Source organism: Callithrix jacchus, chromosome 3, assembly GCF_049354715.1.
Source record: "Callithrix jacchus isolate 240 chromosome 3, calJac240_pri, whole genome shotgun sequence".
NCBI lineage: Eukaryota > Metazoa > Chordata > Mammalia > Primates > Cebidae > Callithrix > Callithrix jacchus.
In genome coordinates, this window is record NC_133504.1 from 108,498,769 (window position 1) to 108,526,221 (window position 27,453).

Sequence of the window (27,453 nt, forward strand, 5' to 3'; positions counted from 1 at the left end):
ATATAGTATTCCATGGTGTATATGTGCCACATTTTCTTTATCCAGTCTATCTACTTGTTTTAATCTGTGCAGCTTCTATACTTCTTTGTCAGCTCAGTGATGCATTTAAAAATAATAGCATTTTCTCTTTTTACAATTTTAATTTACAGGGGCCATGCTAGTCTTCTCCGTATTGTTCCAATTTTAGTATGTGTTTTGCCAAAGTGAGCATGTTTTCTTATATTTTATCTAGTATTTTTAATTGTTTTCAACACAAAGGTCATTCAAAGAATCTAATCTTCTCTACAGGGGGTCAATGGCTTTATTGTCATTAAATCCAATGGACTTTTCTTAGTCCTTCTCTTAATTGCTCTCTGTGTATTACTTCTGTTTCCTGAAATACACTCTTCCCTGGATTTCATGATCCCACACTCGTAGATAGTCTCTTGTTGCATTGATTTTATTAAGCAATTATTTACTGTAGTTATTTGAATAAATGATGCTCTCCTACTCCTTGTTTGTAAATTCCTTGAGAATAGAACTTTTATCTTAATCATGAATACAGTGCTCAATATTGTGCTAATTCATTCTATCAACCAATATTTATTGAGCATGTTCTATCTGCCAGGACCGTTCAGGGGCTGTATAACAAAATTGCCAAGGCATTTAAGGTTCCTGCTGTCCCAGACCTTAAATTTGCTAGGGAACACTGTGGATACTCAAAAAGGCATTAAAATGAATAATACAATGAAGAGTAGCAAGAGGAAAGAAAAAAAGAGGAAAACTGTCAGCCACAAGAGAGGGTAAGGTTATGTTTAGAAGAATGGCAATAAAAATGGCCTCAAGGGAAAGTGTTAAAATTAGCTGTCTAGGCAGGTATTCTAGAACCAAATCTAGGTTTAGAGTGTCAGATAGTGGCTGCGATGAGAATAAGCTGGCTTAACTGGAGTAGGAAAGTTTAGAAATAGGAAGCTAAACAATCTCTAACTGCTTTTGAATATCTTGCTTTTTATTACCGCTCTGTGTACATACCTTATTTAAGGGCATTGACAAATAAGTGAAGATAATGACAATGATTGTGAGAAGCACATTTCATCATTCTCCTTATCCAAGCTTCTCCCTCAAAGGTCAGGGACCTGTTCTCTCTCTCTTTCTCTGCATTTCAAACGCCTCTTTTATTACTTCTTCAAACATTTACACTTCTCTTCTCATTTATGTGTACCTTCTCATTGTTAATTTCTATCTCTTGGTTCTCTGGAGTATCTTTCTTCTCTGTATTTTTCTATTTATATTCCCCTCACTTTTTTCCTTCCCATCACTCCTGTGCCTTTATTTGTCTTGGTAAACTCTTTAATTTTAGGTATCAAAAGTTCAGTTCTTGACATTTTCAATTCTATTCTTCTTCAGTGATCATAGCCAGTTTCATGATTTAAACTAGCAACTCTATGTGGCAGAATTCCAAATCTGACTTTCTAGTTCCAACCTTTCTTTCTCTTTTATCAGTCTAGTCAATAACCTCATCAAGAGTTTATGAACCCCTGCCATATTGGTTGAATTTCAGTGTTCTATGTAACATCATAAAAGTTCACAGCATATATGAACATTCTTACCAACATTTACAAAATAGATGGCTCTTGACGTTGTGTATGTATCTTGCTGACAAAGGCTAGCATTTTCATAATCTGCATTCCTGTCCCCCACAAGTCACCACACAGAATTTGAAAAATAAACATCAGTGGCTTTAAAAAGAGCTTTGCTTAAATAAAAAATTCTTAAGAATTTAAGCCTTTACCTACTTTGTGTTTGTTTTGGTCTATGATGCTTTGATTTTCATAAAAAAACCCTTAAAGGAATAGTATGATTCTTATTCTGTTGATATATATAGTGTGCATTGCAAAGCAGAATTTATTAAAGTGAAAAAGTAAAGTATAAGCTTTTGGCTTATGAGCTCTATTTTAAGATTAGCACTCTATTCATTCATTGTAAATATGAAATTACAGAGAAAGAATAAGAGAAAATTGACCCTATGTCCTAAAAATGCTAAAATGTTGAAATAAACTTTCCTGACTAGTTGATATAGGCACTAAACCATTCTATAACTCAGGTTTCAACCACGTGGTTATTCCTTAAAATGCTATGAAGATAAAATGGAAACATGTCAACTTAAACTTCATAGGCACTTTCAAAACTGTTTGCAGCAACCTTCAGAAGTAGGACAATGAAACAAGCTTCTGGTAAATAAGTACATTTACTAAATTTGACAATTGGTCATTTGACTAGCTGAGTCTTGACAAACTGACCTATGCTAAAAGATAAGCCTAGTCCCATTACAGTTTTAAAGCGTCTATTTGAGCAGACAGCTGTTCATGAATCAGGTAGTCCCAAATCACAAGCAGTTTGGGCCTCACCAAGGAGGCATGAAGAGAGAAATTTTATAAGGGGTTCATGAAAGCAAGACAAAGAAACTATTTTAGGTGGAAAGTCTCTAGTTAGAGGTTAGTTGAAGGTTTCTGATTGGTACAGCTCCTAATTAGAGCTTTGTTGGCAGTTTCTGATTGGTTGAGTTACTCTGACTTGGGTTTCAGTTTGCTTATGTAGGAATAGAGAATACAGCCTAATGGCCTCCTAAGTTTTCAACATCTATAAAAACAGGCAGATAGAGGAAGGCCATCCTGTTTAGATTTTCTAAACCACCTCGGATCACAGAATTAGATGAGGTTGGGGAAGCTGCTAGAGAGGATTTGTCATGGTCAAGGGATGCAATGAGTAGCTCTGTGTCAAAGGCTGTGGTCTAGCTGGGGCCAAATGGGAGTCAAATTCAAACAGGTAATGGGCTTATGACACCAATGAGAGCCAAGGAGAGGCAGTCTCAGCTAAGCAGTCACTAATGGGCAGTGATTAAGACAGTGAAAAGCCAATGCACTGCTGACACCAGGTTTAGTCTTTAAGAGTAAAGATCAGCAGGGAAAGTACACAGCCAGGAAGAACTCAAACATTTCTCCAAAGACTAGAGATAACAGAGAGGAGTTCAAGGAGAGCACCTGAACCTGAAGATTTCACCTTCCTAGCAATGTTGAGAGGTTGATGAAGCTGCACACCCCTTTTCCATATACCCACATGCTGCCTTGAGGAGAAAATTAGGGGAATGGATGAACCACTTGAGAGACCAAAGATTTTTATCAGAGAGGGGCTAAACAGCACCCACAAAGTACTATTTAAATTATCAGAGTGAACTAAGATTTAAAAGAGATTAGATATTTACGATTCTTCCCTTAGTTACAAATTGGAACTATGGGCCTTAGAAAGCCAGATTAGTCACAGATAAAATAAAATGTATTTCCCATTATATGTCCAAATTGTAGTTTGAGGTAAAATTTTTGATCTTGCTGTGTTTATTGTTCAAGTTATCTATGTTATTTTTTTATCTTCTTGATCTTCAAAGACAGAATATATTAAATAATTTCATTACATTTATGTTTCTATCAATTTATCTTGTATGACTCATACTTTTTGTTTTATCCCTTTGGGTATTACTTTATTTATAAAACACAGCTTTATTATTATCACCATCATTATGCCTATCATTTATATAAGATAATCATTTTTGTCAAACTTGCTTTTTGCTTAAAATTTTACTTTGTTAGTATATTGTCACTCTTACCTTTCAGTTTATTTGTTCTTTCTTTAGTTTAAAATGTTGTGTGACCTTTTGTTTAAGATATGTCTCCTGTAAATAGCACATGGGGTTTTGGTTTGTTTTTTAGATGGAGTTTCGCTCTGTCACCCAGACTGGGGTGCAGTGGCGCGATTACAGCTCACTGAAACCTCTGCCTCCTGAGTTCAGGAGATTCTCCTGCCTCAGCCTCCCAAGTAGCTGGGATTACAGGTTTGCACCACCATGCCCAGCTAATTTTGGCATTTTTAATTGAGATGGGGTTTCACCATGTTGGCCAGGCTGGTCTTGAACTACTGACATCAAGTGATCTGCCCCCCTTGGCCTCTCAAAGTGCTGGGATTATAGGTGTGGTCCACCATGCCTGGCCTGTATTGGTTTAACTTAATACTAAAATAACGTATTAGACATTTTCCACTCTCCCTATGTTCATTAAAAACATTACCAGGCTTCGGCCGGGTGCGGTGGCTCAAGCCTGTAGTCCCAGCACTTTGGGAGGCCAAGGCAGGTGGATCACGAGGTCGGCAGATCGAGACCATCCTGGTCAACATGGTGAAACCCCGTCTCTACTAAAAACTACAAAAAATTAGCTGGGCACGGTGGTGTGTGCCTGTAATCCCAGCTACTCAGGAGGCTGAGGCAGGAGAATTGCCTGAACCCAGGAGGCGGAGGTTGCGGTGAGCCGAGATCACGCCATTGCACTCCAGCCTGGGTAACAAGAGCGAAACTCCGTCTCAAAAAAAAAAAAAAAAAAAAAAAACATTACCAGGCTTCTATTTTCCCAGTCCATTCTGGGTCTTTGTCAGCATCACCTGGGATTTCTATACTCAGACAATATTGCTAAAACATTAGCATACCTTACATTTTTAGGGTTTTTCCTTTCCAAGTTAGTTTTCTTATTTTTATAGTTTACATTTCTTATTGTTGTATTTTATATCCTTTGTAGCTGTACTTACAGTTAGATATCTATATTTAAATGGTTTTAAAACTAACTACCAGTTCTTTTACGATGCTAACAGATTCTTATGTTTTCAATTTTGAATCTGCTAAAGTTTATATATTGTTTTTTAATTTGAGGTAGGTTACATGGGTGATATGATAAATTGCTGAACTCTTGCATAAGACAATAATTTTCTGTTGCCTTTACACAAGAATAACAACCTGGCTGGGTATAAAATCATTTGCTTACAACTCTTCTCCCTTAAAATCTATGGAGAGTCATCAATTTCTTATAACACTTTGAGCTACAAAGTAACCTGAAGACAAACTCTGTGTGTGTGTGTGTGTGTGTGTGTGTGTGTGTGTGTGTAACTTTTTCTGACTGGATGCTTTGTGAGCTCTCTTGATAATATAAACTGACCAATCTCTCTCTGTTAATATTTTCTGCTATTCAGTAATTAGTATTCCAGGTGCCTATTCCTATTTTCAGTTGAAGCATATATGGAATTTAATTTTGATTATTGCAAATTTAGAGTTTGGGTTGTTCACTTTCTGTCACCTCATCATTTTTATTCCTTGACCCTTTTACCAGTGCCCTGTGTTCTTGAGATCTCCCATGATAGAAATCAAGATCACCAAACATGGCAACAAGAGTTTATTCAGCTTGTGCACAAGGGAGTTAACACTGAAAGGAAAAGGGAATGGGTTAATCCCTGAGGGTAGTGTGTGGGTGTGTTTTATATGGCCTTTCTACAGGGAGGGATTACATCAGGGCAGGTATAGATGTTTTTCTACCATTTGTGCAGTGACTCAACATGCTTCTTCATACATTGTATGCAGCGTTAGCATTATAAATCTCTACCCTAGGCATGATTTTTAGCATTAAAATAAGGAAAAGGTAACCATAGGTTGGAGTCAGTCTTCAGATCCCTGGGGAAGTCCCTAGCCCCCTGAAGTAAGAACTTGTATTTAATGTCTTCTTGAATCTTTTGTTACCTGAGAGTTAGGTAAGCTAGACCTTGAGTAAGGGGCTTTTGCTCTTTTCCTCCAGATCATTTTCAAACAGGAAACCAACCAGCCTGCTTTTCTCAACCTTATCTTCTGCATTCTGGGAAACTGTTTTAAGTGTCTCATGAAAATTACTAATTGAATATTTTACAATGTTAATCTTGCTCTTTAGAATCGCCAATGAAGACTTTAATTCTGATACTCTGCTTTTGCTTTCCCGGAAAGTTACTCGTTTTGGTTAACTTACCATACCAATGCTGAATGTGTATCTTCAGCATTGCTTCATAGAGCCCATGTATTTTTGCATCTTAATGAAGAAAAGTGCATGTTTTCTATAGGTTGCTTCTGTTTTGCAAAGAAAATCCACTGGCATGCTCTTAACTCTCATAGTAATTTTCATTCATTGTGTTTTTTCTCCCTCCCCATGACACAGAGCTATTAGGGTATGTTATTTATTTGTTGGTTGAAGGATATACAGAATGTCACCCACCTCACTATCCACTTGGGTGCTCCAAGATTTTCTTTCTTATCTAGACCTCATTTGGAGGTGACTGTGAATGTCCTAAGCCAGTGTGTACTGTGGCTGTGCTGGACTGAAATGGTATCTCATATCTGTAATTGCTGGATGGGAATTTATTTTTAAAAATCTGAAGTATCCTGCAAATGCAATGTATGAAAATGATGGTACCCCGCAAATACATGGTTCCCAGTGCCGTAAGAATGCTGTATACCCATATTGATTCCCCTTTACTTCTTATAGTCCTCTCTCAGGGGGATGTGAAATAGTAGAAAGAAAGCAGAGTTAGCTACCTAATTTGCAGGGCCCAGTGCAAAATGAAAATATGGGGCCCCTTAAAGTAAAGGTGTTGTTAAAAGTACTAAGATACAAGCATTTCCCTGTCTTCTTCAGTCTCTCTTTGGACCTATCATGCTGGTTTTTTTAATTTGCTATTTAATCTCACAAACCTTTGGGCACAGGCACACTTGCTGGACAAATGCAGACTTCACAGGTGCTGGTGCCTACCCTGCAGTCCACTGCCACACTAATGCACCTTGTCCTGGCTGGGGGTGGGAAAGCCAATCTCCCCTTCCCATGTGTCTACCTTCCCAGCCCAGAGCACTGGGTGACAGGTTACAACCTGTCAGAGGTACTCGGTACCTGGACTGGGGTGAGTAAGAAGCTCTCTCCAGCCAATCCCCACCTAATGTACCACAGCACTATCAGCCTGGGGCAAAATAACTCCTGCCATGCCTTACCCAATATGCCTCTGGGCAGAATGCCCAACCTCAACATCTGTGAATTTGTGCCCAGGTCCCTGCCAGGGGAGGAAGCTGGCAGTGGTCACCAGGCAGGAGTGGGGAGAAAGAAGCTGGGTGGGATCTGTAGTGACAAAGGTCATGGAGCTGGCAGCTGAGAGCCTGTCCCAGGAGGCAGTAGAAGGGACCATGTACACCTAGGCATCAAGCCCCAGTATGTGTTCCATTGCCCCATGAGACTTCACTTTCCATCCTCTTTTAAATGGTTTACATATCTGCTTATTTTGGAGTTGTTCAGACCTTTTGTCTTTTTCTTTGCCTGCAAGGATATTTTATTAAGAAAGTTAAGATAAAGCACACAGATGATTCTTTGCCTGTTGATATTTTCACTCACAATGCTATTTAGACCTTAAGAAAGGTAAAGCAAACTCTTTCCTTTCCTTTTAACTACTCTGTACTGGTGTATCCAGCACCACAAAGCCCTGAGCCCTTCTCTATTCACTGAAACTGGAGAGCAGACAGGTACAGTATAAGGAAGTAGACGAGTTTTGTTTTGTTTTGTTTAATAGCTGGCTCTAGAATTCTTTTAAGATGACTGTCTGTCAAGGAAAAAAACATTTTCTAAGCTGCCTGGGGTAGAAGGTGAAACATAAACGTTACTTGCTGAAGTGCTAAAAGTTGCTTGCTTGCTGAATTGAAGTACATGAAACAGAGGAATTTGTCTTGCTGGAAGTGGGAATGAAAATGCGTAACAGAAAGGGATTCTCCCCAAGATGACAGAAAGCTCTATGCTCTGGGTGATCTTTCTGTCTCTGGGAGATTCAAATTTACAGAATGTGGGATAATTTTTTTTTCCGGGGTGAATATACAGAATCTTAAAAATAAAAGTCAACACACTTCTCATTCCCAGTAATTCTTGTCCTTTAGCTTCACTGCTTCAGGGAAAATGAAAATAATGCTGAGAACAAAGAAGTCTTTGCTTAGCTTTACTTTCAAAGTAGACCAAAGACAGGGGAAAAAAAGAGTGGAGTAGAAACAATAATCTGGAAAGCAAGGCTTTCACTTGCAAGAGCCAGGCTAGTTCAGAAAGGAAAGGAAAAAAAAAAAAGGCTTGTGATTCTAAGAAGCTAAGAAACTACTAAGGACTGAGGGGTTCAGGTTATGTCCCCCAAACTTGCCACTTTGGCATAAGGATTATTTGAGCTGAAGGCAACTGAGAATCAACAGATGCAGGAATTGTTCTCTGCTCTCCTCTTGCTTGCCTAAAAGTAGGGAGTAAATTTCCCTTGTAAAGGTATCATCCTGTAACTGAACTCAGGTCTGGCTATTCAGTTTCAAAAACCTGACACATGAGAGGTGAGGTGTGGTGAAAGGAAAGCAGCTGTAATAAAATGCTAGCAGTTGAGATGCCCGGACTCAAGTCTCAAAATGATACCTCAAATTTTAAGGCTGACTGAAGGGGTTTATAAAGGGGAAACCTCGTATGGGAACCATGAAGGAATTGTGGAAATAATGTCTGTATGCCAAACATGCAGGTCTGCATGTCATGTTCTGATGGCTATCTTGAGTTATTGTCCACCTGGAGAACAAGCTGGTGCCATCTTGACTGTGACAGGTTGTAGATTAACCACCTTGAGGTAATCTGCAGCTGGGTCTCCAGGCCTGGGCTGTTTCAAGATTATCCCCTGGAATTTCTAAGCAATCATATAGTTAGTCAAGCACGTATATGTTGGTCATAGGGTCATGGTATAAGCGAGTGTCCAGGGGGAAGGAAAGAAATGGAAAAACAAAAACAAAAAACCTTTTAAATGCACTTTAAGACTATTGGGAAGGGCTTTAAAATACATTTTAAACCTAAGACTCTCGGTTACAACTCGCCACTGTCAAGTTCCATTCCATTTCTACGGAAAGGGGATGATGTGCTCCATCTAGCTACTTCCTGCTGAAACGGTGCAGTTAAGGGGCAGTGGAATGGAACCTCACCACTTGGAGTGGAAAATACTTTTGAGTCCATTAGCTTACAGAGAGCTCTGCTAGAGCATCATGGTGAGTATGTAACAGCAATATGGTCTACAGCAGAAGAATAAACCTATCCCTATAATCATGGCTGAAATTATGAGCAACTTTTTTTCATGAGGAGCGGCCTGATCCAAACCATGAGGAGAGTCATTGACTTAGGACATTGTGGGATGAGACATAGCATTAATTTGCTTGTGCATGTCTTATAGGGCTAAGGATTTGTTTCCAGAATTATCTAGGATGTACACACACTACTCAGTCTTAATTACAGTGCACGCTCCCCACTGTCAGTTGTGCTTGAAGCTCCTATGGGAATATGACAACAGGCTGGCTAAATGTACATATTTAACAGGTTGCAGGAGGGGCTATGAATATTCATGAAGGTGGTCCTGACACATGTGCATTGAACAAATATGCACATAACATCTGACTCATGTTCATTTTTGGGTGAGACAATATTTAGATGCAATAAAATTAGGCCCTATACATTAAAAGGTCTTTTTAGGGCAGAAACGCATGCAAATGTGCAATTTCTGTAAACCAGCTAGAACTAGTCCCTGGTCGGTGGTCTTTCATCAGGTGAAAGTTATTAAAGTCAGTCTTGTGTCTAATTAAATCTGTAGTTATAGCTTATGGAACAGGGGCTGGGGGCCAGTTAGCTTCTCTTGAGGCCAGTCCCTGTCTAACTGCTAGAGAAAAAGAAAACCCTGTGGCAGCTAGAACACAGCTTACTCTTTAAGTGTAGGGGTGTCACTTAACCCTTGCCTGCATGGTCTTAGGTCCTGTTTATAATTTGGTATTTTGTTGTTACAGGAGTCTGCTTTTTCAATCTTATAATCTCTATTTTAATGTTAATGGTGGTTACTTGTGCCTACATTGCAAGGGGGGTTGGGCACAATGAGGTGTGTCCAATGCCCACTTCCTGCCATGCCATGAACCAGATTTTCAGGGTTTTGGGGATCCCTTTGGCTAAGAGGGGGTTCAGTCTGTTGGGAGGCTTAGGATACTATTTTTTTAGTTCATATTCCTTTTATGGTCAACATATGCCAGAAGCATTATTGAGATCGACAAGTCAATTTTGTAACTTGTTTTTTGGCTTTGGGTTTTGGGCTCTCATGTTGCTTAAAGGGATTTTCTGAGTACCTGCCCACCTCCATTTCCATTTGGCCTAAAACATTTAATTGGCTTTAAGTCTTCTGACTCTAAATTCCTTGGCCATAGGGGTCCCACTGAGGAACATGATGGACCCAGGGCAGCCAGTCACACTGTTTCCAGGTTTGGAGGTTTAGAGGTGCCCTCAGCTCCCCTGAGAGGACGTTTCTCCAAGGTTCTTGGTCTCCTACTATCTCAAGAATGAGAGAGGGGACCAGGTGCACTCGCAAGGTAAATACCGGACCCCAAACAGTGTTGCAGAAAAGTTATTTTATTTAGGTAGAGAAAGAGAAAGAAAAGAAGAAAGAGAACTTTCACACGAGAGAGACAGACTGTGTGGAAGGGGATCCAAACATGTAGTCCACAGGGGTGTGAAAGAAGGGGACTTTTAACCTGGGAGGAACCCCCACCTTCTCCAAGACCTCTGGCCAATGAAAGGAGTTCCTTAGAACTTCGCTTGAATGACTTTTGACCCTTACCCGTGCCTGCGAAAATTAAAACAGAGACCATTAAATCTCCTGGATGGAGAAAGATGGGAGAGGGTCATGGCACTGGGAAGTTCTTGCCCTTAAAACTATGCCCCCTTGTGGACCCGGAAAGAGAACACATTCCCTCACCACCACCCTGGCATTGATACGGAACAAAAGTGTGACCAACAATAATGCCTCTGAGTTTAGGGAGCTCCTGAGTTGGTGAACACCCCTGTACTGGAAGGATGGCACATCCCAACTCCACCGGAATAAAACCTGCACTTAGGACCCTTCCAGCCCTCATCCTATGTATCACTTATTCATTTGTATCCTTTATAATAAACTCCAATAAGTGTAGTATTTTCCTGGGTTCTATGAGTCATTCTAGTAAATTATCAAGTCTGAGGAAGGACTGAGAGAACCCCTGACTAATCTGGGGATCTGATACTTGCAACTGGCATCTGAAATGAGGGCAGTCTTGTGAGCCCTTGGATCTGTGGAATCTAATGTTAATTCTGGTGGTTAGTGTCAGAATTGTAGGACACCTAGTTGGTGTCAGAGAGTTACAGCAGTACTGTTGGAAAAGACACTATTTATTTGGTGTCAGGAGGGAAAAAAGCCCTTAGGCCTCTGCCAAACTTTACACTGTTACTTCTAATCACATCTTACTCATTTCACATTGCAATTATATTAGTCTGTTAGTAGACCAAGACCTGCACTCTTAATTTTCATGCGACACCCCCATCCTACCACAAACACGACTAATTACTTAATGGACAACATTACTTGTAATGAAAAGCCTTCCCAGATTGTTGTATGAATTTATCTTTCTCTCTCATACTTTTACTTTATATAATGTATCTTTAATCATGGCACTTTCACAGTCTGTTTTGTGTTAGTGGGGGCAAGAAATGAATAAAGAACTAAAAATTTTTTTACGGTATGAGGGACATTCTACAAAATACCTGACCAGTTCTCCTCAAAACTGTCAAGTCATCATGTCCAGGTAATCAAAAATGAGGAAATTCGAAGAAACTAGTAGAGCCAAGAGAAGCTTAAGAAGACACAATTACTAAACATAATGTGGATCAATGCCGGGAACAGGAAAAGGACACCAGGTTAAAACCAAGGAACTCTTAATGAAATATAGAAAAACAAATACAAACTCATTATGAGTAGTCCAAATAAACAAGAAAACTGTTCTTGAACAATATAAAAATTTCTTATCAGAATTTATATACAAATCATTAGAAGTATGGCCAGTAAAACCACTATTTGACTATATTTTGTTAGCTTTTCAATTTACTTTATATATTTAAAAGGAAATAAAGCAGCATGTCTTTAAAGATAGGTTTTGAGTAATCTGGTAAGGATTATCCTATTTTTTCTCCTAAATTAGTAAAAATTATGTATGTGTTCAAGAATGAATAGTATTATGGGCTGCGTGCAGTGGCTCATGCCTGTAATCCTAGCACTTTGGGAGGCCAAGGCAGAAAGATCATTTGAGCCCAGGATTCATGACCAGCCTCGGCAACATAGTAAGACCCCATCTCTACAAAATTAAAAAATAAAAAATTAGCTGGGCGTGGTGGCACACTCCTGTAGTCCCAGCTATGTGGGAGTCTGGGGAGGATCACTTGAGTTCAGGTCAAGGCTTCAACAGATGAGAAAATCGCCTTGAGCTTATCTTTTTTACACTCAAAGGTGATTGTCTTTCTTTGTAAATAAGTTCCAGAAGATCAACATATTCTGAAATGCAGGAAAGAATTAGGTATCATTTCTGTTGGTCTTAGAAGAAAGTAGATGTTACAAGTTAATTTGTAACTCAACTGTTCTGTTTTTACTGATAGGCCCCTCTGGTGACTAACAGCTCTAGTCCTCGGAGTCTGGGGAACTCAGTGCTGCTTGCCCACCTAGGAATACACCCCAGCCAGCATTCCCAGAGATAGGTCAGTGCTCTGGACCTCAAGAGATGCCTGGGCTTCCTGGGGATCTGCACAGAGTGTGAGAGAAGAGCTCCAGAGGCAAGCCCGGAGACCAGGGGTTCTCAATGAACAGCTGTGGGACTGCTTAATAGTTGGTATATATGACTGCCTGGAATGTGTCTGCTTATCTTTCCACCCTTTCACATATGGGGAAACAGGTTCAGAGAAGTCCAGTATGCTGCCAAGGTTATCTATAGAAGAGCGGAGAAGCTGAAGTTTGCATTCCAATCAGTTAACCTTCAACAAACTCCTTCTGCTTGGCTAGTGTTTTTAAAGTCTGCAGATGAGGTATGCAAAATTGATTTTAGGTTTTAGTTTGCAAGTTTAAAAATAAGAATTCTTATGTTTAACCTGAATTAGACAAAGACCCCAGCTGGCACATGAGACCTGTAATTCTGTAGATATTAACATGCATAGTGTGTATATTTAAAAAAAAACACAAGTCAATTTGTGAAACTATTAAGGTGATAGGTGAACACAGCCCTCCTGAATAAGTCTAATTTTGGAAGTGCAGGGTCCTCCTTTGACTTCTAGTACTGTGTGTGTTTCTGACCCTGTGACTTGAGTGACTGTGTCCTGCTTCGTATCTGCCATGCCACTCAGTCCACCACAATTCTTCCTAAATTCAGAAAATTCATGAAGTGACTGCACGACTGTCTGAAGACTGAAAACAAAGAATCCCAGGACAATAGCTACTATATCATTCTGCTTGAATTGCCTGTGGCTTCTTTGGCCCTGCCAACTCTATGTTTATTTAGCACCCAGTTCTCCAACCAACCCCTGTATCACTCTGAGATTGAATTAGGAAATAGTATTTATTGTGCAGTTTTGTAAGAAAAGCATGCTTAGTTACCAAATACTTTGCCGATTTGTTCTGAGTTCTGTTAGTCTCTCAGTTTCTCTGAAAAGCATATGCATTTTAAAAATTAACCAATAGTCAGAATGTGTAGGTATTTCCTTTAAGGTGCACAGAGTCAAATGAGAGTACACATGTCTGCTTTTCCAACTAGGATAAGGGGCATGTAATTAACCAAGATAACCACAATGTGTCTTTCTAGAAGGACTATTACAATATCTCAAGGAGGATAAGATTTTATTACAATGAAACATGGAATGAGAATGCACAATTCATATTAGAATTAATGATAAAACATGAGACTAAACCAGTTCAGTGTCATGATTGAACAAAGTTTTTGTTAGCAAAGAGCAATGTAGAAATGCAAAGCAGTGTCCAAATATAAGTCATTGCCATTATCAAGTTTCAGAATCCTTAGTCTGCAGGAAGCCAAATAGCCTCAGGACTTATCCTGCAGGGTTCTATTCCCTCAAAGCTATCAGGTAGGTCAAATTAATAGTGTAAATTGAGGAAAGTGTTTTAATAATGATGTATGAATTCTCCAAAAAAGTATATTCTTAGAGGTCTTCTGAAAAAGGTGTTCTAGAATCCAGAGCCACAGCTCAAAAGGCACTGATAATAATCCTCATGAAAGAAAAATCAGAAGCAGGCTAAATGACAAGCTCCTTATATATAGCTGGGCCCAGTTACTATAACCACTGCCTTCTATGACATTTCTTTTGCTTTTTCTACTGATCCTATATTACTTAAGTTTGATAAAATATTCCAAGTGTCCTGCTTACTGCGATCTTATCTACTGTAAAGGTGTTTTATTACTTTGTTAAATTATGCCAATATTAAGATTTTCTTTTATGAATAAAGCCAACATCTATTTATTTTATTAGCAAAGTGCTAACAGACCTGGACCAACAAAATTACAATTCCATTTCCATTTCGTATATATCTCCACCTAAGATGTCTTAAATGCCTGCATACATCACAAAGTCTAACAAGGGGTGGGTCAGTAAGTGATTTTTCAATTAGAGTAACCCTTCAGTTTTCAATGAAAGAAATCATTATTGTATTTCCTCTGAAACTAATTAATTGTATCTCTTTTATCTCACTTCCTTGGAAGGGTTTTCCTAATGCAGCAACTCCACTTTGAGTTATACATTGGATCGGTTTTGCCTACTACCAAAACTCGATTTCCACAATGGCAGTAATAGCTAACATTCAGTGTTATTCTCAGCTAGGCCCTATTATAAGCCCCTATTATTTAAAATCCTCATGTCAACTCATTTACTCCTCACAGAACTCTCTGAGGCAGGTATTAGTTGCATTTAACAGATGGGGGGTTAAGTAATTTGCCCATGGTCACACAGCAGCTGCACTCCTCTACAGTGCCTCTCTCATGTTTTCCTTAATGTTAGTCCTCTGTTCATGTACTGGTTCCACAAATTAGATGTTTATATTCTCAGCATTTGTTTTCACAAAAAATGCTACATGAAAGCAAATGGCATACATACTTTGTAAGCTTTCAAGTGTTACATAAAAGTCGGATACTTATTAAAGAGAAAACTACCGGCATCTATAAAGAACCCAAAAGACATATGATAAAATGTAACCCTTACCTCTTCTTATTGCAATGGTTTGGGAACTGAAATCTATTTCCCTGGAACAGGAATGGCATTCTTCCCACAACTATTTAAGAACTCTCCCTCTTATCAGATGGAAAAAAAAAATGAAGTACAAGTCCTTTTTCTGGGACTTTTAAATCATACTTCTCTTCCTTTACTATACTCAAGAGACGGCTGATCTGAATTGCTAATTGCCCAAATACTGCTAGTACAGAAATGCAGTATTTAAGGCTTTAGACTATTTTCCTTCTGTTCTCTGCAGTCACAGTGAAATACTTCAAGCACAATTTTTGCCGAACTCTTCTGATTTTCAGCAGTGGAAAAGCTGTGGAAATGGGAACTTACCCCCAACATATTTCAATTTGGAAGTTCAACTTCAAAGAAAGCCATAAATATGTAAGTTTTATTGAGTGCCTATAGTGTGCATGGGCCTTTATTAGACACGCTGAATTCAGGCACAACAGACACAAGATCCCTGGCCTTGGGTACCTTATGATCTAATTAGTAAAATACATATTAAAACAGTAGAAAGAAAAGTTACATGTCAATGCCCCATGACTAGAGTCAACATTAAAGGGCTGTATTAAAGTCATCCAAACTGACATCTAATCCTAAAATCATTTATAAAATGTATTTGGCTTTGGAATCCACAGGGCTTCAAACAAGAAAAGTTTCACTGCAGATACAGAGTCACAAAGATGCAAATACACGGAAACACTTAAGAGCCTTATTAATGATTTTTGCTATTTTGGATCTTCTGTTTTTTTCTTATTATGGTCCGAAGCCTCCTTAATACCAATTTATCAGATAGAAGCATGTCATCTTGTTGTTCAAGATAATCCAGTAAATTTTCAGTCCATTCAAGTGCAGCTTTATGGCTAATATGCTTCTCTGGATTCAGTTCTGTTTTTCTACTCTTACTGGAAGGCTTTTGCTCGGCAGCCTTGGTCTGGTCCTCAGCACTTTCACTGTCAGTCAGCACCTGACAGCTTGAGTCACTGCTCCGAGAGTCAAACCACTGATCAATATTCTCAATGTCAACGTGTTCACATTCTTCTGTGTTCTGTAAAACTGTTGCTAAATTAGCTGCTAAAATGGCTCCTTCATCAATGTTCATACCTGAATTCTCTTCATTACCAGGGAAAAGTTTTTTCCATGCTTTGGTTATGGTACTTGATTTTACCATGTTCCAAGCTCTCGACACTTCATAAATTGCATCCAACACTGTCAAGTTCTTCCAAAATATTTTTGGGTCAGTTCCTTCATCCATGTATTTCTGGAGAAGTCCTGCTCGGTAGTATCTTTTTACAGTGGCTAGAACTCCCTGGCTCATTGGTTGAATCAGACTTGTGACATTTGGTGGCAAATACTTCACAATTATTCTGCCATCATCTGAACTCAACATTTCTTCATGTGGATGTGCTGGGGGGAAATCTAAAAGAAGCACTGCTTTTTCTAAGAGTCCCTTGGATTTCAAATGCTTCTGCACCTGTGGCACAAAATACTTTTCAAACCACTGTCTGAAAACAGATTGTTCTATCCATGCACCTTTTTGACTGTAATATGTCACAGGAAGGTTTGAAAGATCAGTGCCTTTGAAGGCTCGGGGCTTTTTGGCCTTCCCCACAACACAAAGATTAAGTTTGTGTAAACCTGTGGCATTTGCACAACACATAATAATGATTCTCTCTCTGCTTGACCTACACCCAGAAGTACTTTGCTCAGTTTCAAGAGTTAATGTCCTTGATGGTAGACATTTCCAGAACAATCCAGTTTGATCAGCACCATAAATTTGCTCTGGTTGTAGGTTCTCTCTTTCAACAAATTCCTGAAAATTACCACAAAATTCACTGGCAGCAGTTTCATCTCCTTTTAATTTTGTTCCTTTACCAGCAGCCTTTGGAATACCATGGCGCTGTTTAAATCGAGTTAGCCAGCCTGATGATGCATTAAAATCACCTTCCATCCCCAAAGCATCAAAAAAGAACTTGGCTTGTTTTGCACAAATTGTTCCGGACACTGGAATCCCATCTGTTTTCTGTTGGTTAAACCACTCTATCATAACTCTATCAAGTTCCTCATATGTTGATGACTTCATCGATTTACGTTTGGATACCCCACTGGTAGGATCTGAACTGTTTGCATAGTTTATAATCCTTTCTTTGTTCTTTTTAATATCACGAACTGTGGATTCACCAATTCCATACACTACAGAAAGTTTTTTGAAAGAGATGCCTTCCTCAAGTTTCTTAATAATGTCAAGCTTGTCCTTAATTGTCAACACCACACGCTTACGTTTCCCCAACATTTTAAGTGTCTATTTTAGGTGATTACTAGAACAAGACAATTAGCAACTAAAATTTGAATACAAAGTGACTACAAAATGAGGCTGAAAGATTCCTCCTCTCACTTCTAGGACCTAGATGGATACTGCAGTGACCAATTTCCTGACCAGGTCTACATGAATGTTTACTTGCTGTTTTAAAACTTACAAACTTTCTACAACAAAGCCTAGCTCCAATGAACTCTTCTGTCTTCCTTCCTCTTCACTTACGGTTTAGGGTCTTTCATGAATTGCAATCATACTGGAGGTCAGAAACTGAACAGTTTCTAAACAGTACTATTGCATACTCAATTCTTGCTATCCTTGCAGGTAATGTTCTTTGCTAAATCTGCCACTAAATCTCAGGTGGAAGTATTTTAGGAAATGTGCTAGGGAGTAAACAGTTTAAGTCAAGAGAGGACTTGCAAACTTGACATACAGGAAAATACAATGGGAACACTCACCCTCTGTCTATGTGGTCTTTGTCAAGCAGTGGATTGTATGGAATGCTGTCTCTCTAGGCAAGGACTCTGCTATAGGTCGCGCAAGTGAGTGCTTGTGGAAATCATAAGCAAGAGATGACCCGGACAGAAGTGAGCGGTGCAAATAAGGTGAAAGTGGAACAGGCAGAAAACTCCCTACTTTAAAAACGACTTAAACCTACTGCATTTGGCAGCTGGAAAGGAGGATAGTGGACATGTGATGTCACATTACTAAAGAAAGCATCAATAAACTGCATCGGTGGAAATTAAGACCCAAGGTAGAGGCTATGGGGTGGAAGGCTCCGTGAAGATGTTACAATAATCCTGGTGAAAGACGATCCTCGATGGGCCAACAGAAGTAGTTCCTGTGGGGGCTGTATAGGCACTCGGAGGCTCCAAAACCTAAAGGAAAATAGCAAAAACATTTTCTTTCAAATTCAACATCAGGATCTGTGGCATTATCCACATCTATCCTGCAACTATGTTGAGAAAATTAACGCCTCCTATCAATGTGATAGCTAAATACGACAAATAATGCTTTTAGGCATAATCTGGGGTGACAGAGAGAGGGACCTAAAGAGCCTACCTCCTGAAATTAAGAGGTCAGAGAGAAGCCGTGTTAGCGAGGGCCTCTCCCCGCTGGGCGAGCTCCAGAGCGCGGGACGTCTTTCCTCCCGCGGAGGGAGCCCGGATTCCGCCCGGACGCCGGCCACCAGGGTGTCACTGCCGCAGCCAGCCAGCCAGCGGGCGGCCGCTTGGCGCAGGGAACGCCAGTCCGCCGGCCCCGGGCATCGCCCTGCGCCCGCCTGCACGGCGCCCAGACCGCATTAAAAGCAAATGGAGTCTCCCAAGGGAGGCTGGCACTGGTGGCGCGGCGGCGGCGAGGGACAGTCGGCGAGAAACGAGCGTCGCCGCCGGAGCCGGAAGGCGGGGGATTAGAGAGCACGCGCGCGCCCCCGCAGAACGTTGTGTCGGCGAGGGGGCGGGGCCTGCGCGGGTGAGTGCACGCGGCCTGGGGGCGGGGACTCTGGCAAGCGCGCGGGAGGGGCGGGGCCCGGCATGGAGAGTCTGTCGGCTCAGCTTGGGTTTTTCCCTAAGCGCCTGGCGGTTAAGGGGCCCGACCGCCTCTCCGGCCGGCAGGGGGCGGCACACGCTTTCCTTGGCCTGGCGCTTTTCCCACTGGCCGGGCTCTGCTGGCGAGGCTCTTTTCTCACCAAGGGGAAATTTTAGAATTTCACCCCCAGAGGGCTGGGTGGGAAAGCGGAGGATCCTCGCGTACCGGGAGCGGGCTGCGAATGGGGCAGAGCGAGCGCACGTGGGGCGTGTTTATAAACAGCAGCCGCGCCGCCGTGCGGAGGCGGCGGTGGTGTCGGAGCCCAGCGTCAGCGCGCGTGGACCGTGAGAGCCCGAGCGAGGATCATGAGGCACGGTAGGAGCCGGCGGACGTGGGTTCGGGGCAGGAGCTGGGGCGTTCACGCTGCAACACCCAACCTGGCAAGCCCAGGGTGCAGCGGGAGGCGGTCACTGGTGCTGATGCTCCGGGACTGGTCACAGTCGCTGTAGAGACGCACCCTTTGCAAAATGGACAGCACCTGGGGAGGCGCCGTGGTTAATTTCCTGGGGGCGCCACGATGCCCACGACTTCTCAAGTGGAATCAGAGAATTCTTCTTTGACCGAGATTCCCTTTATTAGTCTCCAACGGAGACACCTGCGGAACGGTCAGCGCCTTCCCGGAGGAGGGTGGGGCGCATCGCCACCTTGCAGCACCTGTTGCCTGGGAAACGCGGTCAGGCTGCCTTCCTTTCCGTCTTGTGTGTGCGTGTAACAGTTTGAAACATTGAAAATTCCTCAGTGAAGCGTCTCTCCCGTCTGAACATAAATGTAACTTTTTCGTTAACACAAAGTAACGTAGTAATTCGTCATTTCTTTGACAAGGCCATATACTGTTTGTGGAATTTCAGAAACTTGGAGATGGAAATCAAAGCGAGCATACTGTAGAAAACAGATGTTGATTCTAAGCCTTCTGTTTGATTCCGCCGCCAAAACTGCTCAGTTGCCTTTCTCAGCATAGCAGCCTTCCAATATCTGGCATGACAGAAAATTATTTGATCTAGTTGTGTTGTGAGGTTGTAAGTGGCTTTTGGCAAATACCTGCTCTCTTCCAAGGTAGACTTCTCCTCTTCCCTGCTCTCCATTTGGCTTCCAGTCAGCCCCTTTCTGGCAATCCTGGTTGACTATTTTGGGTAGATTATAACTTACTTCATTGTAGTTTTATATAACTTTAAAAAATATTCTCCTTTTCCCTGATACTTGTAGAGTGTGAAATATTTGAGTCTGCTAGAACATTATTTTAACCCGCCGTCCATGTGGAAATGAGGCAGCCTGTAACCAGATGTCAGCTGCTTGCCTTTCCCCCTCCCTCTCCAGTCTACTGGGGTCTCTCTGTCCCGGGATATTTAAATACAAAGGAATTCTGCCTCCTAGTCTTCCCCTCTTTTCCACAATATCTCTAGGGTTTAATTTTCTCCCGGATACCACTTGCATTTTTTCTCTGTTTCTCCTGGATTCTTCAGTTTGCTGTTTTATGTCTCACAGCTGTTCCCTTTTTATCACCTTGTGTAAGTTCAAATGTGGATACAGCCCACATTTCTTGATTTTCTCAAATTGCCACTTCACTCAAGGCAATTGTATTTCATAGATTTTTACTAAGATTTTACTCAAGGCAATTGTGTCTTTACACAAAACAAATTTATTGGGTAAACTTTCTCCTTTTGTTGGGGGAGACATTACAGCCTAAGGAGGAGAAGACTTAGAATGTTAAGAATATTTATATGTATTCATATGTATATACACATATACATGTATACATATATAAGAACACACACACACACACACACATATATATACACATATATATATTTATTTATTTATTTCAGACAGGGTCTCTCTCTGCCCAGGCTGGAGTGCAGTGGTGGGATCATCGCTTGGGCTCACTGCAGCCGTAAGCTTCTAGGTGCAGCGATCCTCTTGCTGCAGCCTCCCTAGTAGCTGAGACTACAGGCTACAGGTGAATGCCACCATACTCAGGTAATTTTTGTATTTTTTGTAGAGATGAGGTCTCACTGTGTTGCCAGAGCTGGTCTCAAACCCCTGAGGTCAAGTGATCCTTGGCCTTCCAAGTGCTGGGATTACAGGCATGTGCCATCCTGCCTGGTCACGGATAGATTCTTAAGGTGGTGAAACTACTCTATACAAATATAATGGTGGGTACATGTCATTAAACATTTGTACGGATGCACAGAATGTACAACACCAAGAGTGAACCCTAATGGAAACTGTGGACTCTGTGATAAAAATGTTTCAAGGTAGGCTCATCAATTGTAACTGATGTTGCACTCTGGTGGGCAATATTGATAATGGGGAGGTTATGGATGTGTAGGGGCAGGAAGTATATGGGAAATCTCCCTATCTTCTATGGAATTTTGCTGTGAACCTAAAACTGTTCTAAAAAAATAAAGCCTATTTCTTAAAAATGTAGGTACAAAAAATTTGATTGTTGGGTGCCTAAGGCAACTTACTCTTTCTCATCTACTATACTTTCAGCACAGCACACCCCAAAAAGTTCTCCACTGGACACCACTGGGTATCCTATAATTCACTTCAATTCTGATACCCTCTGCCTGGAGTGTCCCCCCAGGTTCAGAAGCCAATTGCAAGTAGTAGATTATTGTCAGGTTCCAACCCAAGCTGGGGTCTGAGGGGACTTGGTAGGCAGGTGGCGGGTAGTTGAAAGAACCCTTGGGGGACTGTAAGCAGTTGAGATATAGCTTTATTCTCTGTCAGCCTTTGTCTTGGCCACCTGTTCCAGCTGCAGCCCCTCACAGCGCTAGCTCTGGAGCTTCTGCCACCTCCCATGGGTGTAACTGAGCTCCCTGGTGTGCTCACGGCTTGCTGGCTCCCCTCGCAGCCAACTGAGAGGTGGCCTTGCTCTCTTTTACAGAGTTGGTGGGGCAGTGATATTACTCACAGACAATACTGGCTTAAAGCCAGGTGACGAGCCCACCCATAAGTTACATAATGCACGGGATTGTTTACCTGTGCCCAGTCCCACTGTGTCATGCAGCACCAGATGTTTACCTTGGCCAACTCTAGACTGCAGTGCAGCTGTTTCCCTTACACTCCACCTGCTGGGCCAAGGGAGTCCTCTTAGTGGAGAAATGTGCCCATAGGGCAGCACCATGGACCCATAGGCCACAGCAGCAGTACATATGTCCCCCAGAGGAGGGTTCCCTCCTAGGCCATTTGCCTACAAACGGGCAATCACAGAGGCTGTATTAGTCCATATTCACACTGCTGATAAAGACATACCCGAGACTGGAAAGAATAAGAGGTTTAATTGGACTTAGAGTTCCACGTGGCTGGAGAGGCCCCAGAATCATGATGGGAGGCAAAAGGCACTTCTTACATGGAAGCAGCAAGAGAAAATGAGAGAGAAGCAAAAGCAGAAACCCCTGATAAACCCATCAGATCTCATGAGACGTATTCACTATCACTAGGATAGCATGTGATAAGACTGGCCCCTGTGATACAATTATCTTCCTGGGTCCTTCCCACAACACGTGGGAATTCTGAGGGATACAATTCAAGTTGAGATTTGGGTGGGAACACAACCAAACCATATCAGAGGCCATACATTAAATACCCAAGCCCTATCCCCAGGGGTCTACGATCACCAACCACCTGCAATGGGTGGCTTAGAGGGTCCATGGCCAAAGCCAGGTTTTTGTTCACCCTGCTTTGCTAAAGTGGATGTCTGTGCTGTCCCAGGCTGGGGGGGTGATTACCCATGGACATATCTACCCCACTATTGGGTAAGTCGTCTGCATGGTGGCTATAGCCCATCCCATCACACTCTCATAATCCTGAAGGGCGGCACATGCAGCTGCTAACTCCTTCTCTATCAATGAATCCTGGAGCTCAGCTCCCTTCCAAAGTTGGAACCAAAAGTCTACTGGCATTCTAAAGCACTCCATGTGCTGCCATAGGCCCCAGCCAAAATCATCTGTGGTCACATGCACATCGAGTTCAAATGGGCACCCCTGGTTAATCACTTGTAGGGCCTGCGCTTTGCTGAATAGCCTGCTTGGCTGCCAGAAAGACTGTCTCAGCCTCATTGTCCCAATCCCAGGTAGCCCCCTTTTTTGTCAACCAGTACAACAGTTTTATCATCTGAGCCAAATGGGTCACAAATGCCCACCAATAACCCAAGAGGCCACCAAAAGTCTGCAGCTGCATCACTGTGGTGGCCAAGGATATACCTGAATTTCATCTATGATGGCCTCTGGTATGGCTTTTGTCTTACCCAACCAGATAACTCTTAAGAATTGGGCAGTCAATCCAGGCCCTGGGATCTTGGATTCATTGATGGCCCAACTGCATGCTGCCAAATGTTGTCACAAGAGAGGTGCTGGCAATTCTAAATCTGCAAGAGGATTAGAGGTTAGCATAATATCATCAGTATAACGGAATAGGACATCAATATAATGGAATAGATTTGGATATTTCCAGGTGGCTAAATCAGTGGCAATGAGACCATGGATATTGGTGGGGCTGTGCACATAGTCCTGCAGCAACACTGGGAAAGTCCATTGTCATCCTTCCCATGTGAAGGTGAGCTCTTCCTGGCTCTCCAGAGTGGCGTCAATTGAGAAGAGTGCATTGGCCACATCCACCACATAGTGGTACTGTCCCAATTCCGTTGTCAAGTGGGCCATCAAATCCGTGATAGATAGCACAGCTGCCAAACCATGTAAAATATCCACCCCCAGAATATATTCAGGTATGGGAGAGACATACACAGTGTATAAACAGGGAGCCAAGTGGCCTATGCCAAGGCGCAAAGATACAGGTTTCACTTTCACTGACCAGCCTCCATAGCCATTTATGTATGCAACCTTACCTGGGGACTTATGTGGGCTCCCATAGACAAGGCTACAGTCTGCGCCAGTGTTTACCAGCGCCAGCACCTGCTGTACATTGGTGGGGGACCAGTGGATTGCTAATTCCACATGTGGCCTCCGGTCATCTGTTATCCCCCAAGCCAGGCATCTCAACCAGCTCCCTAATCAAACACAAAATACCTCTGCCTGTGTGTAAGTAGTCCTTGAGCCAGAACATCCAGGCGGGCATTTCTGGAATTGCTGCTATGGGGACAGTTGCCTCCACAAAGTTACCAGCACTTCCCAGGTGGGTAGGGGCTGCACTGGACAGTGCCAACACTGTTTGCCTAACTCCCACAAATCAGTGGGGGTGTAGGCACTATATGAAGCATATTCCACCATGGCAGGTGGTCCCTGGGACTGTCCTTTGGGCCCAGGTGGCTGTTCATTCTCTATTTTCTGGTGGACCACGGGGTGAGCCTGCAGTGGGGGTTCTTCCTCCTCAGTATCAGACCAAGCAGGAGTGTCCAGCCGAGAGGGTGGGCTCAAGCTGACACTTATGGCAGTTCCCACTTCTCATTCCAAACTGTCGATCTGGGCCTCCAGGTGCTCAGCTTATGTCTGAAGGTCCCTTACTTGTGCTGCATCCTGCAGGGACTGGGCATGCACTGCCCATAGCGCAATCAGAAATGCCCATCTGACTCTGCTGGCATACCCCTTCTCAGTGCTGTGCGCTTCTGAAAGTTTCAGCACCTTCTCCATGTTCACAGGGGACCCGTCCACTGCTGCTCATGTTTCCACTGGAGCTCAGCCTCACAGCATGGCCACATAGCCGACCCAGGATCACTGGGGGCTGAGGACTCACTCATCTTGGACTCCTGCTGCCTGTACCAATTGTCAGGTTCCAACCTGAGCAAGTGTCTGAGGAGAGTTGGTGGATGGGTGGCGGGTAGTTGAAAGAACACTAGGGACACTGTAGGCAGTTGGGATGTGGCTTTATTTTCCCTCTGTCAGCCTTTGTCTCAGTGCTAATCGCCCACAGACCCTCTCAGCGCCGGCTCCTGCCACCCCCACGCCTGTAGCTGCACTCCCCAGTGCAATCACTACTTCCTGAATCCTCTCATGGCCACCTGCAAGGTGGCCTGGCTCTCTCTTACAGCAGTGCAGTTATATTAAAGACAATAGTGGCTCAAAGCCAGGTGACAAGCCCACCCATAACATGGTTATGTAACTGTGATTATATAATGCATGGGATTGTGTGCCTGCGCTCTGGTCCCACTGTGTCATGCAGCACCGGATGTTTACCTCGGTCTACGCTTGACTGCAGTGCAGCCATTTCTCTTACAGTTGCCTCCTATATACTTCTGAAGGACTAGCTATAAATTGGGGTTCCCATGATGCCCCTCCTTATATTCTATTAACTTGCTAGGGCAACTCACTGAACTCAAGGAAACATATTACTTACATTTGCTGGTTTATTAGAAGGGATATAACTCAGTACCAGCCTAATAGAAAGGGTACATAGGGCAAGGTATGTTGGTGGGAGACATGGAGTTTATTTTCCCTCTCTGGTCTTGCCACCTTCTCTGCACTGGATGTGTTCAACCTGGAAGCTTATCAGATTTGATGTTCAAGAGTTTTCACAGAGCTTAATCTCCAGCCTGATCCCTTTCCCAGAGGCCAGTGAGTGGGGCTGAAAGTTCCAACCTTTTAATCACTTGATCTTTCTGCTGCCCAGCTCCATGCTGAGGGGCCTCACCCTAAGTCACTGCATTAGCATAAATTCAGGTGTCATCAAAAGAAGGTGGATGTAAATGTCAAAAGACATCTGTTCTGCTGAGATAGTACAGATATGTAAATACCTTATATGGACTTTGAATCATTGGTAGTATTCCTTATGCAAGATAGCTTTGTAATAGAATAGGACATCTCTAGGTAGATTTACATTCTTAGTTTTTAAGGGACTGCTTTTTTTGTTTTTGGTTTCCATTTACTTTATAATTGATTCTCATTCACGTGGAGATTTTTGTTTTATGATACCTAATAAGCTTAAGACGAGGACATGGGCCAGGTGTGGTGGCTCATGCCTATAAACCCAGAACTTAGGCCAAGGCGGACAGATCACTTGAACTCAGGAGTAGCAAACCACCCTGGGCAACATGATGAAGCGCCGTATCTACAAAAAATACAAAAATTAGCCAGGTGTGGTAGTGCATGCCTGTAGTCGAGCTACTGGGGGTGCTGAGGTGGGAGGATTACTTGAGCCCAGGAAGTCTAGGCTGCAGTGAGCCATGGTTATGCCACCATACTCCAGGATGGGTGACAAAGTGAGACCCCGCCTCAAAAATAAAAAAGAAAAAAAAGACATAAAAATTTTTATCACAATACTATTATTATTCTATGTGTAATAAACTTAGTAACTTATTTAATGCCAGTAATCAGTGGTTTGCACAAAAAACATTTACAGTCAGCTACATTGAAGAGGGAGACCCAGGCATCTCAGATCAACTTCCCCTTTTTCCTAAGACTGTAAACTTCCCCTTTTCATTCCTGAGACTGTGAACAGAGACCCTTTTCATATGTTAAGCTATAAACCTAAGATTCTTTCACATGTAACATCTAAAGCATAAGCCTATATAAAGAAGGAACCTTCCTTTGTTAGGCGAGCTTGGCTGTTAGGCAACTATGCCACCTTGCTCCCGGCCAAATAAACTTCTTCCTCCTGTATTTGGTGTCCGAGAGATCCATTTCCCGCGGCCGCTCCTGCTACAACATTAAGGGACATAAAATATTAAGGGAAATTTTCCAGATAAAATATGTTTTCTTCTTCTTTTGTAGTATGTGGGGGAAGAGGGGTCTGTTAGGGCAGTATGAAGGTGTATGACTAGATCCCTCACACACGCAGTTCTTGATAGGGTTCGAGCTTCTGTGAGAATCTAATGCTGCCACTCATATGAAAGGAGGCAGAGCTCAGGCCATACTCACCTGCCTCCCACTCACCTGCTATGCGGCCCAGTTCCTGACAGGCCACTGACCAGACCATATTGGTCTGTATCCTGGGGGTTGGGGACCCTTGTGTTAGGGAAAACAGAATGTGAAATACTTCTCATCAGTAAAATGAAAGCTTTTCCTTTGACATCTCTTTCGGCTCAAACATTTTACTTCATAATATAGACAAGAGCCCTAATTAGAAAATATATACAGAAAATATAACTAGCAAAAATATCCTTTTGCATAAAGGTGGGAACACTTTTCCACTTGAAATTGTCTAGACAAAAGTGAAAGTTCTGTTTACTCACTGGAAAATCCCAGACCTTTTTAAAAAAGTTGGTAAGTTACAATACTGAAAGATGGGGAGTTCTGAAACTCTTGAGTCATATAGATGCCAGTGGGGAACTTTTAACCTTTGTTTTATTTTCTTTGTTTCTTAGTTGGCTGGTGGGTGATAGGTTTTCAGATGGCTGGAAGCATAGGCAAAGGTAAGAGAATGAGTTCCCAGGAGGGTAGAAAAGATTTCATGGGGCTAAAAAAAAAAGTGAAAATTACTGGTGGCGATGTTTAAAGAAACGTTAGACCTGCTTCCTGAAAAACACTTAGATATAAATTGAAGAAATCAGTCAATTGGCTGAGTGGGGTATGAAAAATGTGAGTAGGGAATATGAATGAAAATTATATGCACTGCTTACCTTTCCAAGCCTGCATAATTTCCAGCATTTATTAGATGAGCCCTCAGTTCTGTCCCAGGTTGGTAAGG

At 42.2% G+C, this 27,453-nt stretch overlaps 2 protein-coding genes and 1 non-coding gene across 13 annotated transcripts in view; 1 reads left to right on the top strand and 2 right to left on the bottom strand.

Moving 5' to 3' along the window:
* Positions 1-107: 107 nt before the first annotated feature.
* On the bottom strand, positions 108-209 carry LOC118152549 (U6 spliceosomal RNA). Its single transcript, XR_004741301.1, has one exon. It is a non-coding gene; the product is annotated as a U6 spliceosomal RNA (small nuclear RNA).
* Positions 210-13,558: 13,349 nt separating this feature from the next.
* On the bottom strand, positions 13,559-18,696 carry TIGD2 (tigger transposable element derived 2). The gene is made up of 2 exons (XM_008992983.5): positions 18,346-18,696; positions 13,559-18,161 (listed from the first exon to the last, which is right to left on the bottom strand). Exon 2 carries the CDS (start codon positions 17,260-17,262, stop codon positions 15,685-15,687), a length of 1,578 nt encoding a protein of 525 aa, XP_008991231.1. The 5' UTR covers positions 17,263-18,161; positions 18,346-18,696; the 3' UTR covers positions 13,559-15,684.
* The window catches only part of FAM13A (family with sequence similarity 13 member A), a 425,230-nt gene continuing 416,255 nt past the window's right edge, over positions 18,479-27,453 (top strand). For 6 of the 11 annotated variants that reach the window (XM_017970423.4, XM_008992986.6, XM_078366842.1 and 3 more), the window contains exon 1: positions 18,929-19,188. The gene's annotated coding sequence lies outside the window, so the exon portion shown is untranslated. Of the gene's footprint in view, positions 18,757-18,928; positions 19,189-27,453 lie in introns of those variants that run through there. The other 5 variants (XM_078366841.1, XM_078366843.1, XM_078366849.1 and 2 more) reach the window with 2 other exon arrangements.